This window comes from Nanorana parkeri, unplaced genomic scaffold (genome assembly GCF_000935625.1).
Source record: "Nanorana parkeri isolate BGI_ZX_2015 unplaced genomic scaffold, ASM93562v1 scaffold978, whole genome shotgun sequence".
In the NCBI taxonomy this organism is placed as follows: domain Eukaryota; kingdom Metazoa; phylum Chordata; class Amphibia; order Anura; family Dicroglossidae; genus Nanorana; species Nanorana parkeri.
In genome coordinates, this window is record NW_017307246.1 from 218,641 (window position 1) to 241,746 (window position 23,106).

Sequence of the window (23,106 nt, forward strand, 5' to 3'; positions counted from 1 at the left end):
GCGGCATTGGGCTTGGCTGTTCTGCTCGGTCCCTCTGTGGGACCGAGCAGAACAGAAAAATAGTTAAAAAAGTAGAAAAAATAAATAGAAAACAATTGGGCGAAGCTAGCAGTGACAGCTAGCTCCGCCCAACTGTTTTCTATTGGCCAGCAGTTCTGCTGCTTTCAGCGCGGCTCAGCCGAGCCGAGGAATATGCGTTCGGCTCGACTGAGCCGCTCGGCCACGTTCAGGAGCTGTACGGGCTATAGTAAATAGCCCGTGCAGCAGCCCTTCGGTTCTACTGAACCGAATGAGTCCTGGGACCGAAGCAAGCCGAAGGATCGGCCGAAGTTACGGCTAGATCCTTCAGCTGCTTTGTGAATAGACCCCATAGTCAGCCTGTACAAATCAAGGACAGGTTGGCTGAAGCCATGGCTGCACGGGTATATACACCAATCCATCTGTTTACATGAATACCAGGACTTACACACTGCCTGGAACTGCAGTGGGTATGGCGGGGTATGCATTTAAACAGTGGGTTTTGCTTATATACCAGTACAACTTCAGACAACCTGCCATTGATTTGCACAGGCTGGCTGCAAACAGCTGTATCCACCTTTCTCTCCTTCGATACGCCAGTATGTAGGCTGTATAGCCTTCATGCGGCTGTGTGTGAGAGGCTTAAGAGACAAAACATGTGGTAATGGCATGCATTGCAGTGATGTACTGAATATGCTTTTTATGTGGTCTAGACATACACTTCAAGAGCTTCAAAAAAGCTAGAATTAGTAGGCAAGTTAGGATTAGTAAGAAGTATGTCCACGTTTCATATTTAGTGAAATCCCCATTACTCTTGATACAGAAGATGTGTTAGGTAGAATGAATTGAGCATCTGGTGTGCCCTTTTACTAATGTAGAACATATGTGCTGCCAATAGCAATTAGAAATGGAACCCTGCGCATAGTTATGTGACTTTTCTTCAACAGCTTAAAGCCATATTGTTTCTGACCAGAATGTCATTTGTTTAATAAATTATTCTGACAACATCCCCTTTGGAAAGATGGATTGTATATCTAAGCACAAAATAACACCAACCAGTTTAAGTAATTAAGCCAATGTGGGAGTAAGTCATGCTTTGGGGACAGCTGAATAGAATACTTGGTAAATGGAGCCTATTGCCTCCTTGGTTTTGGCAGACTGAGAACATTACGACATACAAGCTTTGGCCGCAGCTCTCCAAAGAGCTTATTGAATCTCCTTGGATCCTTGATATTTAGTTATGCTACATTTGGCCAGATGACTTCAAATACAATTGGTTTGTGCAACAAACATTTATTTTGGCTCATTTAGATACATTTTACTTCCAAGTTTGTATTTTTAGCAGTTATTTGCCAGGGTTTGCTTTAAAAATGGGGAATGGTGGGGGCTCAAGTTGTACAAACAAAAATTGCAGTTTTGTTGTCTTAAATGTCAAGTGATGGCGTGTTCCAATTCTGTGTTACTTTGACATTATAGTAGGATTAAACAAACTACAAAGTCAGTGTGATATTTGATCTAAAAAAAACTGTGAAAAGTAACCAAACTGTCCAAAAACCAGGTATACAATTTTCAATCATTAGCTCAATTTACCTTATGCTGCAATTTACGTATTGTCTGTTTTTTTTCTTTTATATTGTGACGAAGAAGGGCTGATAAATATTCAGCTTCATAAAACTGAATGTATTTGTCCTATATAAGTTCACACTTGAAGTATACAGAACATACAGATCGATAGCGGTGCAGGAAACCATGTGCAATGCTGTATTTATGCACATACATAACTGCATGAAGCTGTGTGTGTCTACAGCTCTGCAGCTGACTACAACTTCCATTCTTAGACATAATGGAATCCTATTAACAGAATGTACAGTATTATGTTGTGTTTGTGAGAATTATTTACTTTAAAGTGCATCTATAGCCCAAATTTCTTTTAGATAATAGTCAAAACTCCCCCAAAAAAAAATTCGGTCTTGCTGTCATTCACCTTCACTTTCTGTCCTGTGGACACAACAGAAAGCGAGAGGAACCCCATCAAAAGTCAAGTTAAATTGCGTTATAGATAGCCATCATAAAAATTTCCCTCATCTCTTGTTCTTGCGACAACTGTACAATGCTGGATTTTCAATCACTTCCTGGAAAGAAAATCCCTGTGTAAGCTCTGAGTGGATCTAGTCAGAGCTTACACATGGCTAAGCACTGTTCTCTCAAACACATTTGACAGTTCTGTGCCAATCACCAGCATTGTCACATGAAAAAGAAGGGGGGTCATCACATGCTCCTCTAAACCAGGAGTATTGCATGAATTCTTCACTCAAAGTGGCTGAAGTGAGGAGTATGGCTCACTGGGAAGTAATGCATTAAGGTGAAAAATGTAAGCACAAGGCGTAGGGCCTTCTGTATTAATGTGTCCCTATTAACAACTGGAGTTACATTTCCTCAGCATCAGACTTGCACTGAAAGCCTGAATCTGATTGGTGGCTGCAGGAAAAAAAACTGCAGTTAATGTAAGAAAACTTTGACAGGCTGGTGTTTTCAAGTACCAAGATAAAGCGCCAAAGTACTCACCAGATCAGTACCAAAAGTCCAAAATTTCAGACTAAACCAGGAAATTTCAACCGATGCATGGCAAATTCAACAATTTGAACTGTGTGCTATATGAGTAATATGCAACAGATGTGTTATTGCAACTTTCAGAATCCTAGTAGTCAAAATGTCACTGGGGTCCTGCCCCAGCCTTGAGCTTGGCTGGTCTGATGGCACGTAACTCAGCTTTTCTGAGTAAAAATAATATCTACCTCATTTTCTACTAAATAGAGCTTACATTCCAGCATTCATTTTTTTCTAAGATGCACAAACACAGTTTCTATAGAATCTAAAAAAAATGCATTTGTTAACTATCTGTGTCTGATGTTGTTAATATAATACTAAATTATAAGCTGCATAGGGGGGAATTTATCAAAACTGGAGCAGACAGAATCTGGAGGAGATGCCCATGGCAACCAGTCAGCTTCTTTCCTTCATTTTAAAAGCTTAACTGAAATGAGAAGCGTATTGGTTACTGTGGGCAACTGCTCCAGATTCTTTCTGCTCCAGTTGTAATACATTTTCCCCTGGGGAAGCTGAAAGGTTTTTTATCTGTGAAGACACTTTTGTCCTCTTGCTGGAATCTTCAAGATCATGAGTGTCCAGTGCCCTTATCCTCTCTGCCGAATGTATTAAATAAATTATCTGCAAACAAAATATTAGCAGCGCGGAAGATAGTTACTCGGTCGCCACTGGTGGGTCAATGAGTGCTTTGGGACAGCTATCAAACTCCATACTCTAAACAGGCTAGGAGGGCCCAAATTAACACAGAGGTTCCTTTGGGGGTAAGTGCTACATAAGCTAAGCTATTATGGCCTACCTCACACACACTGGTGCATGAGAGGAAGGTTGCCCAGCAAGGATTCATGCAGTCTTGACTAAAAACACAGTCAAAAGCCTAATCAATCTGGCTGCAAGAGATAATACCAGATTAAAATTAAAGTGTATGTAAACCAAGAATTAACTTATTTTACTTGCCAGCTTTTGATCTGTTAAAGCCTATCTTAAGGGACAAAAACTGCCTGTGTATTGGTGGTACCCCCACACTGTAAGGGTTAACTGCTCATTTTTGTCTAGGGGTACTGTAAAGAGGACTTTTACTTACCTGATTCTGGTTCCCCTGGCAGTCAGGGCTCACCTTGTCCCTCCTACACTCCAGCTCATGGCTCTGGGCCACACATTGTACGTGAAGACGTCAGGAAGCCTCTGGCTGCTGCAGTGGAGGAGGGAAGAGACTGCAGGTGCTGGTCTTAGAGCTAGCGGGAACGAGAATCAGGTATGTAAAAGAACACTTCCCCCCCACCAGGTGAAAATAAAGGAAGCAATGCCTAGAAAGAAAATCAATGCAGCCACCACATCTAAAATTTTGTTCTTGGAATTAGAGTCACTTTACTTGTGAACCAAGTGGAATTGCTACCATTAGCACTAATGAAATGTTCCCTACATAATATAAACTGTGTTTGATGTTTCTTATTTGCCGACTGTTGTCTCCCTACATGTTATATTTGGTAGTATCATTATCTAAGCTGTTTTAAAAAAAAAACGGTTATCATTTATCTTAAAATAAGTTATGTACATACCGTTCCAGGAACAAAACGAAAGCTGATCAGTAGCAGGATCTGGGCAACCAAAATGGCAAAGGAGAGGTTGGCATGGATATGATACCGCTGATTTCGGATTGTGCTGACTGAACTATAAAAAAAAAAAACACACAAAAAAATCAAATAGTAGTTCATTTGAAGTGATTATGTAAATGTGTACAACGTATATGTATTTATGCATTTATTTATTTATGTTTAGGTTACCTTGCGTTTGTTCTGATCACTGATGGATCTAGCTCGTGTAAGGGGGCCCATATTAGTTCTCCCAAAGGTAAGCTCCAAGCACACAGTAAAAATATATAATTAAACTGTTCTATCAGGAAATTTTGTGATACTATTTAGCCAGTCTTAAGATCTACGAATCCCAGTCACACAGTCAGATTCTGGACTTCTCTGCAGCCTGCACTACACTTAAGAAATGCAGCCTTGTTCAGCTCCCACCCAAGCCTGTGGCTAAGCAATGAAGGACAGCGGTACACTGATGAGGTCAGCAACAGCAGGCAGTGGGTAGGTGCAGGCATCTGAACCACCCAAAGGTGTTGGATTGGGAAGATTCTAGCACTATAAAGCAACATAAAAGTTAAATTCACTGAAAGAACTTAAAATGAATATTATACTTGCATTTTCCAAAGCAGCAAAATGATAAAAATAATAAAATTAAAAACAGGGTCTGTTTAATAAAACCAAAAAGCCCTCCACTGAACCAATGTAGAGTGCAAAAGAGTCTTCTTAAGAAGATACCAATCATACTTCCAACACACATCTAAAAAATAAGTGGGTTTTTTCTCCTTTGGTAGAGAGAGAAGAACCATGCAAATCATTTTCTGTGCCCCCCAGACAGCTGTGCATCCTAAAGTTCTGATTTATATTACAGATATAGCCTAAAGGTGCCCATACACTGTACGATTCTCATACGAGAATCGCGGGAAATCCCGCGATCGTACGAGAATCGTACAGTGTATGGAAGGTGTGCGACCGTTTCTATTGTACGGTCGCACGTCTTCTGTCGAACAAGCAGGCTTGAAAACCCGCCGAGAATCGTACGATTCTCGGCAGGTTAGTGGCCTGCTTAATAGTATAAACCATTTCAATCTTAATTGCAGACAGCTGTTTCAGACTAGTAATCAGTGCAGCATGTAAAAACAATGGCTTCTATAAAGTAGGGCTTGGGGACCTATGAGAAAGTACCAGGCAGGTTATGGTGAGGTTGGACTTAAAAGATGGAGAGGCTCTTCTCAGCCATGCAGTAGTATAGTGGAGAGCTTATTGTTTCTGTAAAGCCACCTCAGCACAACCTGTCCCATTAAACTTTTTTCTTTACAGTTTTAGAATATGTTCTATAATGTGGGGGAGATTTATCAAACAAATTAGTGACAAAGTTAGATACAAATCAGGTCGCCTTATACTGACCAGTGACAAAGCAACTTTTTCTCTTGCTGGCCACTGACAAGGAAATTATTGCAGACTGCATTATTTTCACAAGGAAAAATAGTTGAATTTATGAAAAATGTAAAATATACAGGCATTTCCATTACACATTCTTGTTGCAAATCGAAAAATTGTATTGGTTCTCTTTTCATTTTCTGCTGGTTCTAGATATTCATAATGTGATTTGGATAGCAAACTATATAGAAACACTATTAAAAGTGTTTTCGCAGTGATGTCAGCCCTGGCACACAGAATATGTCAGCCTGCATTTGTTTCTGTGACCAAAACTCACATCAGCTGTAGTTATAAAATGGCACTACTTTTTACTTTAGATTTTATACATTGTAACAAGCATTTCTATTTAAAAATGTTTGAATAGAGTAAGGAAGGGTCTTAGGAAACAACAGAACAGGGAGGGTATCTCCCCAAAGAGAGGGTAATTACCATCTTGGACACTTGTCACCAAAACATTTGGCCTCATTGGGTGATTTACCCTCATAACATGCTCTAATGACAACTTAAGCCATTTGGATTTTCCCTCCTTTTCTCTCTCAATGTCTAAGGATGCTCCAGGCTTTCAGGAATAAATCTCCCTAACAAAGACACAAACAAAAATAAAAACTTGACAAAGGGTTTAACCCTTCCCTAATTTATCCAAAACTAACAATAACAAGATTTGCCCTTACATACAATTCAAGTAGGTCCCAGTAAAGGTTGTTATAGACACGTAGAGGGTCCCATGCACACCAGCCAATCTGGCCTTTACCAGAGATGTCAGTTGGAAAGAGCCATTAGGGTGAGAGTGCTCACTCTTGCCACAGATTTTTCATATATTTTACAGTTTTGAGAGTGCAGCAGCAAGAGGACGATTCCCTTATCTGGTTTTATGGTGGGGTGGTTGGGCACAGAAACTAAACAGGGAGCTCACTCTAGTTAGATCTCTGACAGCTGTAAAATCCATTGAATAATGTGTTTCAGAGACATGGACCCAGGTGTCAGTGTTTCTTACCCTTCCTTGTCCAGTCCCTGGACAAGGAAGGCTCGACTTGTAGTGTTTCTGACACTGCTGTTGCTCTTTGGTGCCCTCCTATGTCCAAACCCGCAAACATCATCATTCTGCTGTGATTGGCAAACTCCTGGCTAATTCCTGCCTCAGAGTGATGCAAGCACCAGCTCACTATTTTACCTTCAACCTTGTCCACCCAGGCTCCACCCTTGTGTTTGTTCTGATCAACTAAGTGTGCTGCTGTTATTGCTCATTTCCATGTATGATACTGGCTCTGGCTGACTAATCTCCTGGTTCCTGACTCCAGCTTTGTTTCTGTTCATTATGCTCTCCCTGCTCCCTGACCTGGTTTGGCTGACTACCTGTTTTAGCATCTGACCCCTGGCTTGGCACTGACAACGTCCTGGGCCTTCTCTATTGTTTTTTTGCCATTTATGTTTATTGCTGTTTTCAATAAACTCCTTTTATATTTTAAACCTACACTTTAAGTTTCAGTCTGGTATCTTGGCTCCCTAACACCACGGCTAAATACTGCTTCCTGGATGGTTTACCTTTTACTCAAGAATGTCTAAGGCAGCCAGATCTTTACACACATGAATGTGGTCTGTTACCTCATGCCTAACCTTTAAATTGATTCACCTCTATTCTACACTAAATATAATGTGCTGCTTAATGTGCCTTTTAATAGTACCTCACTGCTTTGGCTACTAACTATCCAGAAAAATAGCCAGCCTCTATTGCAGGTGCCTTTGCCAGGAGTGATGAGCCTCAGGGAAGCCATATCACTGTAATCTATTTTTATCAATTGGTTAACACGTTGCCTTCACTCTTCGTGAATATCTGTGATCTCTTAAATGCAGCCAACTGTCCTCCCATTTTTGTGTTAACATTTAAACAGCCTCCAGTGACAATCTAATGAAACTTTTCCACCCTGGCAGCCAAATGCCACAGTGCAGATGGTATTCATAAACAATTCATCCACACATCCAAAAGTCCAGTGGGTCAAAACCTTCTCTTAAACGTGTTAAATGTCCATGGATTAATCTAAAATGCTGCTTTTCTTGCCTCAACGGTTTCCATTTTTTCAGCCGGCACAATGTACTGATTCAATGAGATCACTCTGCACAGGGAATATTAAATCGCAGCCCTTCCTTCAGCTGTCTCTCAAGAACAATTCTCCTTCTGTCTCATGCTGGTGAGTAAAAATCACTGTATATAAATTGGAGCTTTAATGGTGATATGCGGTTGGTTATAACCTTTTTTAAAACATTGTCTACTTTCTATGATGTTATTCCAAAGATTCTAAAGCTGTAACAACCTTAGTGAGAAACAGAGGTTTCAGGACAGCCTGAGTTTCAAATTATCATTCTTTAAGGTACACTCCAACACCCACAATCTTTGTATTAAACTCACAAGAACACAGCCTACCTGCCAAGGCAATTCTTCCTAGCATTAATCTGCTTATCTTACTTATTACCTATGGCTGATACTATACTATTCCACCAAGGCGGCACAACACAGAATGATGTGATGAGAGGCCACCATCCTACTTGAAAACACTGTAAAAAAAAACCCACTAAATTTAGATTAATAGTTTATATAAGGCTTTCTGAACTTAGCACAGCTGCATTGTGCTAAGAATTAGCAAATCTGACCGATTTTTGAAAATTGCCTAGACTTGCTCTTTATAGGTATAAAGACATGTGAAGTCGATCTTGAGTAACGATTAGGCCACTCAAAGACATGTGATGATCTCATGCAGTCATTTTTAACCATATTAAGGGCTGGCTGTTATTGAAGGGAATAAAGAATACCATGTTTAAAAATTATCTAATGTATATAAATTAGAAAGTTATTTAAGATGTTGGTAAATTTAACTGGAAAGTATTTGTTTGTTTGTGTGTATGCATTTAGTGTAGCATTTTACTAACAGATTACCCATATGAGCACCACAATCCAGAGGCAAAACAGGCATTTTCAGTGATCCTGTCTATATGCATGTCTTTTAACAAAAATTAGATATTACAAAAAAAAAATCCCAACCCTCTCCAATGACACAGTTTAGTGTAAACAGAGCCAACATTGGTAGGGTCAGAGAAGTGATGTGTAGGAAGATGGAGCATTAGCCTAGAATTTTGAGCTTCCTGTCCACAAAACATTTTTATGACTAGAATGTGTTATATTCTAGGCTTTAATTTCTCCTGAATCTAAATCAATGGCTGTACTTTTTTAACATACAGTGTCTTCTGTCATAATTGCTCCTCCCTGTCTGCCAATGTTTGTGTGCACTGTGCTGCACATGCACAAGCTAAGGAAGCACATGTGCCAAGATGAAGTAACTTTGGTGCCAATGCGCAGGAGTTACATCATCCCGGCCTGGCCCATCTAGAGGCTAAAGACACTGAACCCCTAAAGAAAACCAGATGAAAGCACCACTGATGGAGGTGATTGCCGACATCACAATGTAGAAGGGGATCACCTGCAAGGTAAGTCTGCCATAATGTACTAATATGCTGTGCATACTAGCACATTAGAGCAAACACTTCCTGGGGCCCACTATTTGACTTTTATGTTGGTGGTTTACTAACACTTTAACATCCAATTTTTTACTCTGCCACTGGTCCATAGCATTTGTCAGAATTCACTGAGAAATTTTGGTTGTGCTCATATGTAGACATGAGCTCCAGCAAAAAAATTGTTTCGTTTCGTTTTGATTCAGATTTTGCTTCATTTTGTTTGTCGAAATTCGGGTCCGAAAGGCAATTCGTTTCGGAATTCGGATTCGGACCAAATTCGCTTGTTCGATGCAGCAAAGTGACATTTAAGAGGAAAAAAACGTTTTTTTGTTCTCAAATGTCACTTTGCTGCAACCAAATTTCGTCCAAAAAACTAAAATTCAGATCCGTTTGCATTCGTTATATCTGTAATTCGGAATCCGGATACATACTAATATCCGAATTTCGATTCAGAACAAAACGAATCGCACATGTCTACTCATATGTACGAGAGCAGGTTGTAGTTGGTCTAGGTACCATTTCCCTTAATCTACATTGGCCCTGACAGTCCAGGTAGGCAAGGTAGTCAGGACTTGTTGTGGTGCATAGTCGGCAATCCAGTGGCTGGAGGCTGAGAGTAAGACAAAGCAGAACAGTGTGGGATAGTGGCCAGGAAAATCATAAGTACAATCTGTTAGTTATAACTTGGCAATAATAGCCCATATTGAAGACGCATGTTCTAACCTGTTTTGGGCAGTCCATGGGGTCTATTCACTAAGCTGCCGTAGGCAGACAAGTGAATTAACGACCTAAAGCGAAGTGAGCCGAACGCTGTTCGGCTATTCACTTCAGGCTGGTACGGCTGATTTCAACCGTATATCGGCTGAAATCATTGTACATCGGGTGGCTTCGGGTCGGCCGAACATGCTCAGCACGTTCAGCCGACCCCAAGTGCAGAAGGAGTTCCACTCAGCCAATCCAACATATGGATTGGCTAAGCTGCTGTTCGGTCTATTCTTATAGATGCCAGCAGTGAGTGAATAGCCGAATCCCGCTGAGTGACATTCAGCTCGGCTGTTCTGCTCGGTCCCTCTGTGGTACCGAGCAGAACAGAAAAATAGTTTAAAAAGTAGAAAAAAATAAATAGAAAATGATTGTGCGGAGCTAGCAATGACAGCTAGCTCCGCCCAACAGTTGGCCGGCGGTTCTGCTGCCATCAAACAAAAAGAAGAAGAAAAAACTCTCACGGCGCTCCGGGAGTCTCCCGCTCCCGGCTGCCAAGGAGAGAAACACTGCTTTTTCTTTTTTTTTCTTTATTCTGACACGGAGCTGTGTCAGAATACAAAAAAAATAATAATTTTGGCCATAGGAATGCATTGCTAGATTCCTATTGGCTATTTCAATTTGAAATAGCAAACTAGCAATGCATTCCTATGGCCAAAATGTTTTATTTTATTTTTCTATTCTGACACAGCTCCGTGTCAGAATAAAGAAAAAAAAAGAAAACATTTTGGCCATAGGAATGCATTGCTAGTTTGCTATTTGCTATTTTGTAAGCTTACTATAGGGAAGTACTGTTTGCTTTGTGGATCTATGACAGAATCTGTTCCTTTGTTCGGGTTAGATAATCGAGTGGCTATTTAGACACTCGTGTAAGGGACAGCTAGTTGCGCTGCATTCACTCTGCATAACAAAACTACAAGCACCTGTAGCTACATTTTTACAGGTGTTAGGGAAGCAAATAAAAATCAGATTTAAGCTTAAATTCTATTTATACTGCACAATTTTACATGCAACTTTATTTTTTCTTTATCGGATGTGATTTTATGGTCTACCAAACACAAATAGTGATTCGAAAATATCCTCTTTAATACGGCATGCACTTTTTTGCTTTTTCCATCACACCAAGACAGCTGAACAAAGATAATACAAAAAGTAGCTCTACAACATGTGATGAGAGCAAATGGAAAACTCCTCTGATCAGGAAATTAAAGCAATTTGAGCAAAACCACCCAGCTGTTGCAAATATATAGGCAAAATCTAGTTAAAGGGTTGGTGAGAATTAATGGTATTTATGATTGAGAGAATCCCAAAGTTAACGTGCATTTGCTGGTCTGCAGTGTGAACGCATATAAATCTCACATAGTCTGTAAACAGTAATATTTGCTCAGCAGGGATCTAGAAAAAAAAATAATATGTGAAAAATTACTCACGACAGTATAGCAAATGTGACCAGTGTAATTGCCAGGCAGAAAATGGACAGGGAGCAGCCAATGTAACTGATGGAGGACAACGCCACCTGGTGGGAGCTGGAGAGCTGTGCATGAGAGAAAGAACACGAGAGAAAACATTTATTAACATAATTAATTCCAGTTTATGCTTTTTGGCATTCTGACAAGTTTATTAATCTAACCCTAGCACTCAGCTAGCACTAATTGTGTTTCCATGTATACATTGTTATAGATATGCCATCGCATCGCGACTTGCATTGCATCTCAGGGTAATTTATGTTTTTAAACAGACAGAACTGATGATAATGAACAAAACTGCCCCGAGTCATGCAGTCTTTTCTTTTCACAACATACATTGTTCTCTGTGCCTGCAGCAACTGTACGTCTTTTCCATGGCTTCTGGGTTGCTGCCTCTAAATGTCATAAACTGGAAGCGATGTGCCTTCTGAACTCCTATCAAGTGACAACATGCAGACTCATATGAGGTGGCAAAAACAATATGCATTCTCTATATTTTACTATCATTTTTAATGGAAAAGCCATCAGTATGCTGTATTTCCTAAGCAGTCATGTGCACTACAAATAGACTATTTTTGTTGGAGTCAAAACCCCTCCAACTCAAACAACTTCATGCTGACTGTCTTTGCAGGGATTGTAGAAGCAAAAGATGTTGTGTTAGTTTGTGAGTTTACATGTATCAAAGTGTAACTCTGTCAAGTTTTTATATCTGAGGACCCGCTAAGGTGATTTCTCCTCAATTCTTGTTTTGGTGATAATACTCAGTTTGACTTATTAAGTTAATGCTTGGAATTGTTTGGTAGTCAACCTGTATACCGCATGACTGTTGATAAGCTATGCTCCAAGCTTACAAGAGCCTGCCTGGCCCTAGACATGAAAACCTATGCAGGGCAGTATTGGGAAATCACACTGCCCTTGGTTCACAGTATTGATTATGTCTGTTTCCTCTGTGTAATCCGGTTTCCTCCCACACTCCAAAGACATGTTGAAAGGTTCATTGGCCCCTGTCTAAATCAGCCCTGAATGTATGGATGTGAGATAGAGACCTTAGATTGAGGGCAGGGACTGCTCCTTGAGGGCAGGGACTGATGTGAATGTGCAACTATGTAAAGCGCTACCTAAAGTGTCGGTGCTATATAAATACCTACAATAAATAGTTTACCACATTCAGTTTGACATATTAAGTTAAAGTCTCACCCCAGCCCGCTGCCCTGTTCACCTCCTCCACTCCCTCAAACTAATCGATGCCATTAAAATTAACAAAAAACGGCTTCCTAAATGCCCTTTTTACTCACCTAAATCTGTGGTCATGTAATGTTCTGGTCTTCTCTCTTCTTCTATGTACAGAGGGTGTGGTTTTTCTTTCGAGCTTCCATGTCATGGGCTACCTTATGTGGACACATCCTAATGTCTGTCCAGCGGAGTCCTTTCAGGATCCAGAAGAGGAATTCCAGCGGTGGTACCAGCAAAAGAAGATCAGCTGGATGTGGGCACTTGTGCAGCAATGGATTACCGGTCCACTGCACCTTGAAATGGCAGACATAGGTAGGAAAAACTTGGCTTCATCAGATATTTTAAAAAGAATCTACAGAGTGGGTGAGAGATTGGTGGAAGGGGCATAAGGTTTTGACTGAAGATGGACTTTGAAGATGTTTCACCACCTATCTAAGAGTAAGTGTAGCCATCCAGGGACAACAAGAGTGTTATTATTCACAGATTTACCAGATGGAAAAGAAAGAGAAAAAAGGCTTTAATATATCACTGCAAGCTTCCTTTTTAAGTAAAGGACAAACAAATTAAAGGCCTATCTCCAGCCAACACTTTTTAAGTAGGCACATCAACTGATTTGGAAAAAAACATCTAAGCCACATAAATAAAACCTGGCCATTGTAAGCACCCCACCAATGTATTATGGTTTTTCACAACCCTGTAACTGCCTCTTTTGCTGGACAGCCTGGCCTGTTAAAGGAAGTAGAACAATAATGGATCTACTGGCTGGATATACTGTTAGGCCTCATTCACACTGCCGCGCATATAATGGGCGGCAGTGTGAATTGTACCATATGCAACATATACGTGCGTATTGTACCATATGCAACATATGAAAATAAATGGCTCCATACACATAGCCGTGTATGGAGCCGTATATTTGCGTAATGTATATATGCGCGAAAACAGAATGGAACAGAGATGCGTCTGGGCAGCGTATTTCTGCGTGTTTACGTGCATTTACGCGCGTACATGCATACAGCGCATTAAAAATTCCATTACAAGTGATGCATTCTGGGATTGCATATAGTGCACGCATATACGCACATAGACACTCGTATATACACGTATAGATGCGTATATATACGCAATATACAATTTTGCTTGCGTTGTGTGTGAATGAGGCCTACCAAGGATACCCTGGGATACCAGGGTGACATCACTGCAGAGCGCCAAGTGCTCAGTTTTAGTTCTTGTGCTTCCAGACAATTAACATGTAAATATGGGCCAAATCAAAATATGATGCAGTCTGTCACTAACATTAACACAGCAGTTTTTGTTTTGCTGATCCCAACAGTTTTATTTCACTACAATAGAAAAGATACACGGGTACATCTCCAGGCTGTTACATTGGATTTGAAATACAATTCTTATGTATAAACTGGAAAGTTCTTTTAATTGCAAACAAAATTAATTAAATGTATTTTATATATTCAGACAACAATGGGCAACATATAAATATCATATAAAATGTCAAATATTGTATGCAAAATAAGTGTGGAAAATTAGGAGGGAAAATATACAGAACTGATTTAGTCAACTAATTCAACAAACAATATAAAGAAATTGGATTTCAATCATTGTAAGCCAATGAACATTACATAGACATTTCTAAATAGGAACGCACACTTATTGCAATATTTGTATATTAAAACAATAATATAAAAGGCCATTTAAAAAGACAGACAATTAAATAATGTGCTAAATCAAAACTTTCTACATCCTGTTTGATTCATAACAATTCAGTACACTGTAGTACTGAGAGTTTATCTTGCAACCACTCACCACATTCACTGCATATTTGCCATGATCTACCCACAATAATTCTATGCAAATTCAAATGTAACAGAAATTATAACTTTGGGCTTGTCTCAATGGGCGAATGCAGCATTCTATCAGGTGCTTTTCACTTGCATTTGACATAAGTTTGAGACTCTTCTGAAACAACTCAGAGTTAATTGACAGGTGGTCACCTTATAATCAGCATTTGGTCTCCTTCTAAGCTGCATCAACCTGCTTCAAGATGCTTTTGCATTCCTATTGATTTGTTTGGCAAGAGACACAAACGGAAGTCTGACGATACAATCTCTCAAATTTCAGCACAGTACTCTGCCACCCTAATAATAAAAAATCTCTGACTCCTGCTATGTTTATACCACTTCTCAGTTAACTGGCTGAGCGTGGTACTCTACTGAGGTTTGTCAGCTGTATATACTTCTATTGGCAGCCGGCAATGTGTCCACCAGATCTCAGTACAAGCAGCCCATGTAGCCGACTAGTGCATGGAGAAGGGGTCCTGGTAGAATAGTCATAGCTCTTTTTCATAGAGATATTGGTGATGGTTTACTATAGGCAATTAGACTGTTCGCTTTGTAAGGGGATTTTCCCTTGGCTTAGTAAATTAGGTGAATCTCTGCTGACTTCCATCAGCCAATCATATGCCAGTCAAAATATTTTTTTTTTCATATTCCATGCATGTTATTAGGTATTCTTTGCAAAGTGAGTTTTCACCTAAAGGAAAATTTCCTTGCAAAGTAAACAGCCCATTTGCCTATAGTAAATCAACCCAATAGTGACACAAAGGGGGTGATTTACTAACCTAAACACACGCATGCACTAGGTGCGTGTGATTTTTACACAGCAAAACGTATTTATCAACCAAAAAGTCTCTAAAAGCATATTTCCACTAATGCCATATATGGAAAAATCATGCACATGATGCATATATAATGCTGCTTCACAGTTTAGACAAAAATGGTTAGCTCATGCATTTACATTCCTTGCATTCATCAACGCAAGCAACACAACATAGAGCTAATTTACACAACATCACCTTGCAATTCATGCTTGGCTTTGCACAACACACCTTCTGGGTGTGTACACACTACAAAGGTGTTTAGATTCCACCCATAGATCATGCTGGGAGAGAACACACTACAGAGGTGTATACATGTTCGTGGTGTGTTTATAAGGTTAGTAAATCAATCCCAAAGACTTGGGGGCCCTTTGCCACTGCCCATCTGGTTTTGTCTAAATGCCACCCAGAACAGTAAATCAACTATGTCAATTGCTGAAATAAGCAGTTTATATTTCAGTTAAAATACACCTGCTTCCAATTAGCACGAATGCCGACAGAAGTGATTGAAATCCCAATACTACATCTGTTCATCTCTATTTAGGTCTTGTTTACCTGTACATTCCTATATACTGCAAGCCACTTTGGAAGACACTTTAAAGTGTTTACTTTTAACTGAAAAAAACATCATGGTTTAATAATAAAAAACGAGGAAAAATCTGCCATTTACTTTACATACGGCTCTCAAAAAAAATTTGATTCTTGCCAAGTCTGGTAACGTATTCCTCTCTGTAACAGATCTCTTTGAGCTCTTATATTATTCATGTAAATTCCTTCAAAGGGCTTTGTAAGCATTGTTCTGATTTGCATGAGGAATGGCAGCATGCATGTGGAGAGGCACCGGGGAAAGCTTGACAGCGCACCTGCCACATAAATGTGTTTCGCTGTGAAACATCAGGGGCAAAATGTGTGCACAATCCCACCAACCATATAATAATTGCAGATGGGCTGGAATTTTTTTTTTTTAAATACTATGATTGACACAATCTATGCCCCGTGCTCACATTCACCATAAAATATTGATTGACTGAAGTTAAGAAATAACAAATACATACCTTAAAAAAGTGTAAAATGCAAAATTAATTTGATCAGATTTGTATTATAATGATGCATTGTAAATAAAAGATACAAAAATACATCTAAATCCTCATAGAATATTTGAAATAAAAACACCCTCTCTTTGCAAGTGGAACTTCTGGTTTCCTTAAACAATAAAGCATATCTTAACCTAAGAACAAAAATGTAATATATTGCAGCTTACTAGTCCTTAGATGCTGTGGCTGCACTAGTTTTTGTTTCCATGCATCTTTTCCTTATTTTCACTTGGCAATCCTTCTTGTCATAAAGCAGTGGTCTCAAAGTACCGACCCGCGGGCCAATTGTGGCCCGCAAGGCGGTACTATGTGGCCAGCTGACAAGTCAGGCACGCGGTCATGGACTGTGTACCTGACTTGCAGGAGCAGCTACACGGTCTCCATCTCTGTCAGATGCAGACTGCAGAGCTCCTTCTGTCACTGCTGGCACTCAGATCCTTTCAGCTGGAGCTCAGCTCGGGTGGCTTCCGGTCGGCCGAACATGCTCAGCATGTTCGGCCAACCCCAAGTGCAGAAGGAGTTCGACTCAGCTGATCCAACATCTGGATCGGCTAAGCCCACCCTCCGGCAGGCTACTCGCTGCTGTTCGGTCTATTCTCATAGATGCCGAACAGCAGTGAGTGAATAGCAGAATCCCGCTGAGCGGCATTCGGCTCGGCTGTTCTGCTCGATCCCTCCGAGCAGAACAGAAAAATAGTTTGAAAAGTCGAAAAAAATAAATAGAAAATGATTGTGCGGAGCTAGCAGTGACAGCTAGCTCCGCCCAACTGTTTTTTATTGGCCGGGCGGTTCTGCTGCCGTAAAAAAAACAGAAAAAAACAGAAAAAAAAACTCTCCCGGGCACTCCGGGAGTCTCCCGCTCCCAGCCGCCAAGGAGAGAAACACTGATTTTTCTTTTTTTTCTTTATTCTGACACGGAGCCGTGTCAGAATAGAAAAAAATAATAATAATTTTTGGCCATAGGAATGCATTGTTAGATAATTCCTATTGGCTATTTCAAATTGCAATAGCCAATAGCAAACTAGATATTGTACCGCCCTCTGCTGCTGTCAATCAGTAGTGGTGGACCTGATGGAGAACTGCAGCAGAGGGCGGGTGCAATGCTAGTTTGCTATTGGCTATTACAAATTGAAATAGCCAATAGGAATCTGGCAATGCATTCCTATGGCCAAAATGTATTTATTTTTTTTCTATTCTGACACGGCTCCGTGGCAAAATAAAGAAAAAAAAAAAGAAGTGTTTCTCTTGTTGGCGGGCGGGAGCGGGAGACTCCAGGAGCGCCCGGGAGAGTTTGCTGTCTGGAGATCAGTGTCCCTGGTTAGCTCGTAACCAGGGACGCTCGTAACCAGGGACGCTGATCTCTCTGCAGGTGGCCGGAGCCAGCCGTAACATCACGGCTGGCTCCACACAGCTGTCAGAAGCAGGCCAACGACTGCCGTCAGAAGAAGAAAAAACCGAGCAGGGAAAGGTTTACTCTGCTCGATCAAGCAGAGTGAACCTTTCTGTGAGAAAGTTGTAGCGCCCCCTAAAATGTTGCTATTCAATTTAGAGATACCTGGACTATAACCAGTCTACTAATTGTACAGAGATACTGATTATACAGAGCTCTGCATTCAATAGGTGTCCCTGAAACTGCTGGATTGATTGCTCCTCCTGTTGCTGAGGAAAAGGGAGCCTTGGCATACAGTGAGGGAGGATCCATCCTCAGATTATGACTGTGCACCTGACCTTAGCCAATCCCTGAGTAGGATGACTCAGAGGCATGGTTGAGGGCAGGTAATAAAGGGTCTGGGGACACTGTGCAGAGGTCTCTTCCCCCTAGGGGCCTCACCCTAGGAGGTCTGTGTGATGCAAGCAAATGGCCTGTGTGATGCAAGCACGTGGCAGGTGTTGGGTGCCTTGAGTGGAGTGCTCCTTGGCAGTTGCAGATGCTGAGGGCACAGAGATTCCAGATCCTGAAGAGGAAAATACCTGACGGAAGCTGGGTCGGAGGGAGAGTCTGCTTGTTGAGGGGTACTGCAAAGGAGCTTGTGAGAGCATCCGTCTGGGACCCACAAGGGAGATCCCTCACCCTATTCCAGGTATCTGTTCGAGAAGAAGCCAGGGGTCCCTACATGAGTCCAGAGATAGCTAACCTTCTCCATATAAGCTACTGGACCATCCTGGCTGTTCGCAGTATTGCTACTTCTATTGGTCCCTAGGACCAGGTCACAGTGCTATCGGCCTTAGCGGTTGCTAGGGGAGAAAGCTGTCCTCTGAAGCAATTCCAAGGGCATCCTACAGATCCTAAACCCTCTCTCTCTCCTGTTGAATTTACAAATAAATCCCCCAAAAGACCCTGAGACTCGAGTCCGTTCTGTCCATGAGTGTCGGTGTGCTGCTGCTGAAATAGGGGATCTGTGGCTGGAACACACAGGTAGGAGAACCCATTTCATACTCAGCGGCTCCTTCGGGGGTGAGCGCTACAAAGTTTTTCTCTCTCGGGCGGCCGGCAGCCTATTAGACTCCCAGAGCGTCCGGGGAGGAATGACAGATGCTTTCCTGGTTACCAGGTAACCAGAAACAACATCTGTCATTACACACTGAGAACACGGAGAGGCCGCTCTCAGTGTGTAATGACAACGTCCCTGGTTAGCTGGTAACCAGGGACGCTGATCTCTCTGAGATGACGGCTGGCTCCGCCCAGCTGTCAGAAGCAGGCTGTCGGCCGGCCAATGGCCGGCCATCTTCGGCTTTCAGCGTGGCTCAGTCGAGCCGAGGCATATGCCTTCGGCTCGACTGGGCCGCTCAACCAACATCGGGAGCTGTACGGGCTATAGGGAATAGCCCGTACAGCAGCCCTTCAGTTCTACTGAACCGAAGGGGTCCTGGGGCCGAAGCTAGCCGAAGGATCAGCCGAAGCTACGGCTAGATCCTTTGGCAGCTTTGTGAATAGACCCCTATGTATTTTTTGTTAACAGTTGTAGTTTACTGATTTACTGAAGTTTTTCAACTCCTTCAGTAAATCAGCCTTAGCATGTCAGTCACATTAGGAAATCAATCAATATATCAGCCACATAGGGAAAACAATATTTGCAATGATTTTATTGATTTGTAGAATTGTAATATGAAAAGGAGCAGTAAAGCACAACCAGTGCAAAGCACAAAGCATATGTAATAAGTAAATATGAATGCTATCATGATGATATGTAGAGATACAATGTTTTTAAAACATTTACATGCATTTATATTATTTACATCAAGTTGATTTCTTTTATATGTACATTACTGTGCAAAAGGTTTAGGCATAGTAAAAACTGCTGTAAAGTGAGCATGCTTTAAAAAATAATTCAATTTTAATAGTTTTTATTTATCAATTAACAAACGAAAGTGCATCAAAATAAAATATAAATCAAATCAATATGTCCACCCTTTACCAAGTCTCCCTGGTACACACAATTAAACAGGTGCTAGGGGGGAATCCCTGCAGGGAATGGTGACTGACAGTCACCACTTTCTGCAGGGAAAATATCAGGAACTGAGCAATCTGCGGTGTGTGATCACTCAGTTCTTGGTCTATAGAGCCAACATGTGACAGCTGCAGTGTCACACATTGGCTCTGATCATGGGGATGAGTCCATTTTACTCTTCCCATAATTCTCATTTAACTCAAACAGAATCAGCTAGGTACGAAAAAGCCATGCTCTACTAACAAGTTGTGGTCGCTGAAGACAGTTCAGTGTAAACAAAATATACAATCTTACACAACGACATGGCTTAGCACATCAACAAGGCAACGGATGGTCTTATTTCATAGACAGGGTCTTTTAAAGCAGCAATTTCAAAGAAGGCAGGTGTTTCCAGATGTGATCTCCAAGCTCTTTTGCAGAGGTTCAAAGAAACAGGCTGAGGACAAAAAGACAGTGGTTGACAAGAAAACTTAGCGCAGAAGATAAGACACATCGTGCTGACATTCCTTCGCAATCAGACAATAGCTAGCAGCACAATTGGCTCAGATCAGAGAGTAATCAGTGGGACCTTGGTACACCAATGCAAAGAATTCTGGTCAGATACGATCTTAAGGGAAGATCTCCAAATAACAGCGGTTGCTCTGGACCGATTGGCCCAAATTTGAAACATTTGGCTGTCAACAAAAGACAGTTTGCTTCCCAAAGGCAAAGATGTACTAGCATAAGTGTCCATAGGCAACAGTGAAGCATGATGGAGGACAATGGCCCCAAACATACATCCAAAGTCATAAAGAACTGAGGAATAAAATAGCAAGATAAACTAGAAGAGATGGTATGGTCCTTCCAAAGCCCAATATCAACTCTATTGAGTCTGTCTGGGATTACATGAAAACACAGAAGGTACTAAGGCAGCCTAAATCCACAGAACTGTGGTTAGTTCTCCAAGATATTTGGACCAACCTACCTGGCAAGCTTCTTAAAAAAAAGGTATGTGCGTGTAGGTGTATGTTGATAATTAATAAATAAATAAAAACTCTTCATTGCGTTATTTTTTAAAGCATCCTAAAGTGTTCATTTCATAAGTGTTTGAATATGAATTAATAAATGCAGAGTATTGAGAATATGTAAATCACTTAATGGTTTATGTGTCCTGCTGAGATTGATGATGACATTCCTTGGCCTATAGTCTATATTCTATATTCGGATGACTGAAACAGAACACAAGGGAACAGTGTGGGAAAATTGTGTGAGTGTTTTGAAGATCATGGCGCTGGTCACTATTTTAAGGATACTTGCAAGTTGCTGTTTAGGTTAGGTAGGCTATGTCTGCTGGGTATCTTTAGTTATGATGCGGAGGAGAGGCGTTGGAACACCCAAAACTCACAGATGAACAAGAACTTATTTGGAAGCTATGGAAGGGAGATCTGCCTGCTAGAATATCCAAGTCACATAATCCAGGGGCTACTTTAAGTCACCAGGCTCAAATTAAAATATAACTCCTGAGTACACAGTCCATTATATAGGCATCTGGCAAACAGAAATTTGTGAGTAATTGAATTAATCATTTCAGGATATTAGATTATAAGATTGGAGCGGGAGTGATGTGAATAGTTACATGTATGAAAAGGGAGCAATAAACTGGTAACCTTCTGAACTCGGTCAGATCAACATTCCTTTTTTTTCCAAATACATATTAAATCATAAGAAATTTAAAATGAAGAAATTTTAGGGAACGTGATCTGACCAAAAATAAAAAATAACTTTATTTTTCATATATGATTAAAATCTCCCCAAGTCAGCGCAAATCGGAGGGCCAGAACCTCTAATAACACAGTACAAATAATTAAATTTAAAATAATGCAGATATAGGTGTAAAAGGTATTTCAGTAAAACCATAATGTGGCATTTGTAACAAAATATAAAAAGAAACAAAAACAAAATGAATATGTCCAAAAACCCCATACAAAATGTACTTTGAAACATAAGGACTTATATGAACGGCAATTTAAGAACAATATCAACAAATATCATTTTAGAAATTGCAGAGAAACAGTTATTCTCTGTACACAGCCTGATACAATATGGAACACCAATATGCATATATAAAAATGTGTAATGCACAAAATCTTGTCCAAAAAAGGAGTACAATGTATATTTTACACTAAAAAGCCCATAAATTTATATTTCATATAACTGCAGAAGAAGTGGGGGTTATTCCATTAGAAATGTCATCAATATAAAAAAAATACGAAAACAAATAACACTCCTGAAGATGGATTCAACAATGATAACTCAAACAACTTTTGAATCCACAAGGCATTCACAATGAAAATGGAACGTACATGTATTTTGCAATAAAAACTGCATGTATTTATTCAACTCATGGCTGAACAGGGTATGGGTGTATTAGGCCAATATCATGCAATATAAGATCTAACTGCTTTGCAAGTTTCAAGGCATTTCCTATAGTTTTAGGAGCCAGTATCGTCTGCAATTATATCTTTATGCACTTAAGCTTTACACATAAGGCAAAAGAAAGAAAATGCTTGTTGTTATATTCCATGAGCTTTGTAAAAAAAAAAAAAGTGTTGTGAATGGCAACAGAAATGTCTAACTTTATAATGATCTATGCTTGCCAGCTTGGTAAACTTGATAGCTGTATATACTGTACTCATTCCTCTTGAAATGTCCAGAGGGCCAGTAACCTCTGTAATAAACTTGTCCGAGGCAATCTGCACATGTATTCAAGCAAATGTAACATAACACACGGTTTTCCCTTAGGATACTTGTATGCTTCTTACGTTGTCTGCAAATTATATACTCTGGACAGAGTCAGCATATATATCGTAATAACATGGGTCAACAGGGTTGATTATGTACACAGTTCAGGTCTCTCCAGGCAGTATAGCAAGCAAAGTAAGGGGCTTGGTCTCTGATAATAGTGATATCAAGTAGAAATGTATGACCTTTTTTAGTTTTAATTATACATTATACCCCTTCTATGGGCAGCATTTTTTGGATTGCAAATATTTATATATGCATATTGGGGTTCCATATTGCATCAGTCTGTGCCCCGGGAATAACAATCTCTCTGTGACTTCGTCCTGAGCAGATATTTGTTGATATTGCCCTTGCCTTGCTGCTCATATATACAGTAAACTCCCAATTATCCTGTACCCATGGGGATTGTTAGATGCCGGATATCTGTAGTTTCTGGTTGCTTGAGAATTACTTTTAACTGTCAAGCAACAGCCCCCCCCCCCCCCCACCCCCCTCTCT

The 23,106-nt window shown here is 40.5% G+C and overlaps 1 protein-coding gene across 1 annotated transcript in view; it reads right to left on the minus strand.

Moving 5' to 3' along the window:
* The window catches only part of ADGRD1 (adhesion G protein-coupled receptor D1), a 486,234-nt gene that overhangs the window by 147,359 nt on the left and 315,769 nt on the right, over positions 1-23,106 (minus strand). Inside the window, exons 20-21 of the mRNA XM_018566815.1 lie at positions 11,345-11,448; positions 4,182-4,293 (exon numbers count right to left, since the gene is read on the minus strand). Of these exons, the coding sequence (XP_018422317.1) occupies positions 4,182-4,293; positions 11,345-11,448 (216 nt within the window). The remainder of the gene's footprint in view (positions 1-4,181; positions 4,294-11,344; positions 11,449-23,106) is intronic.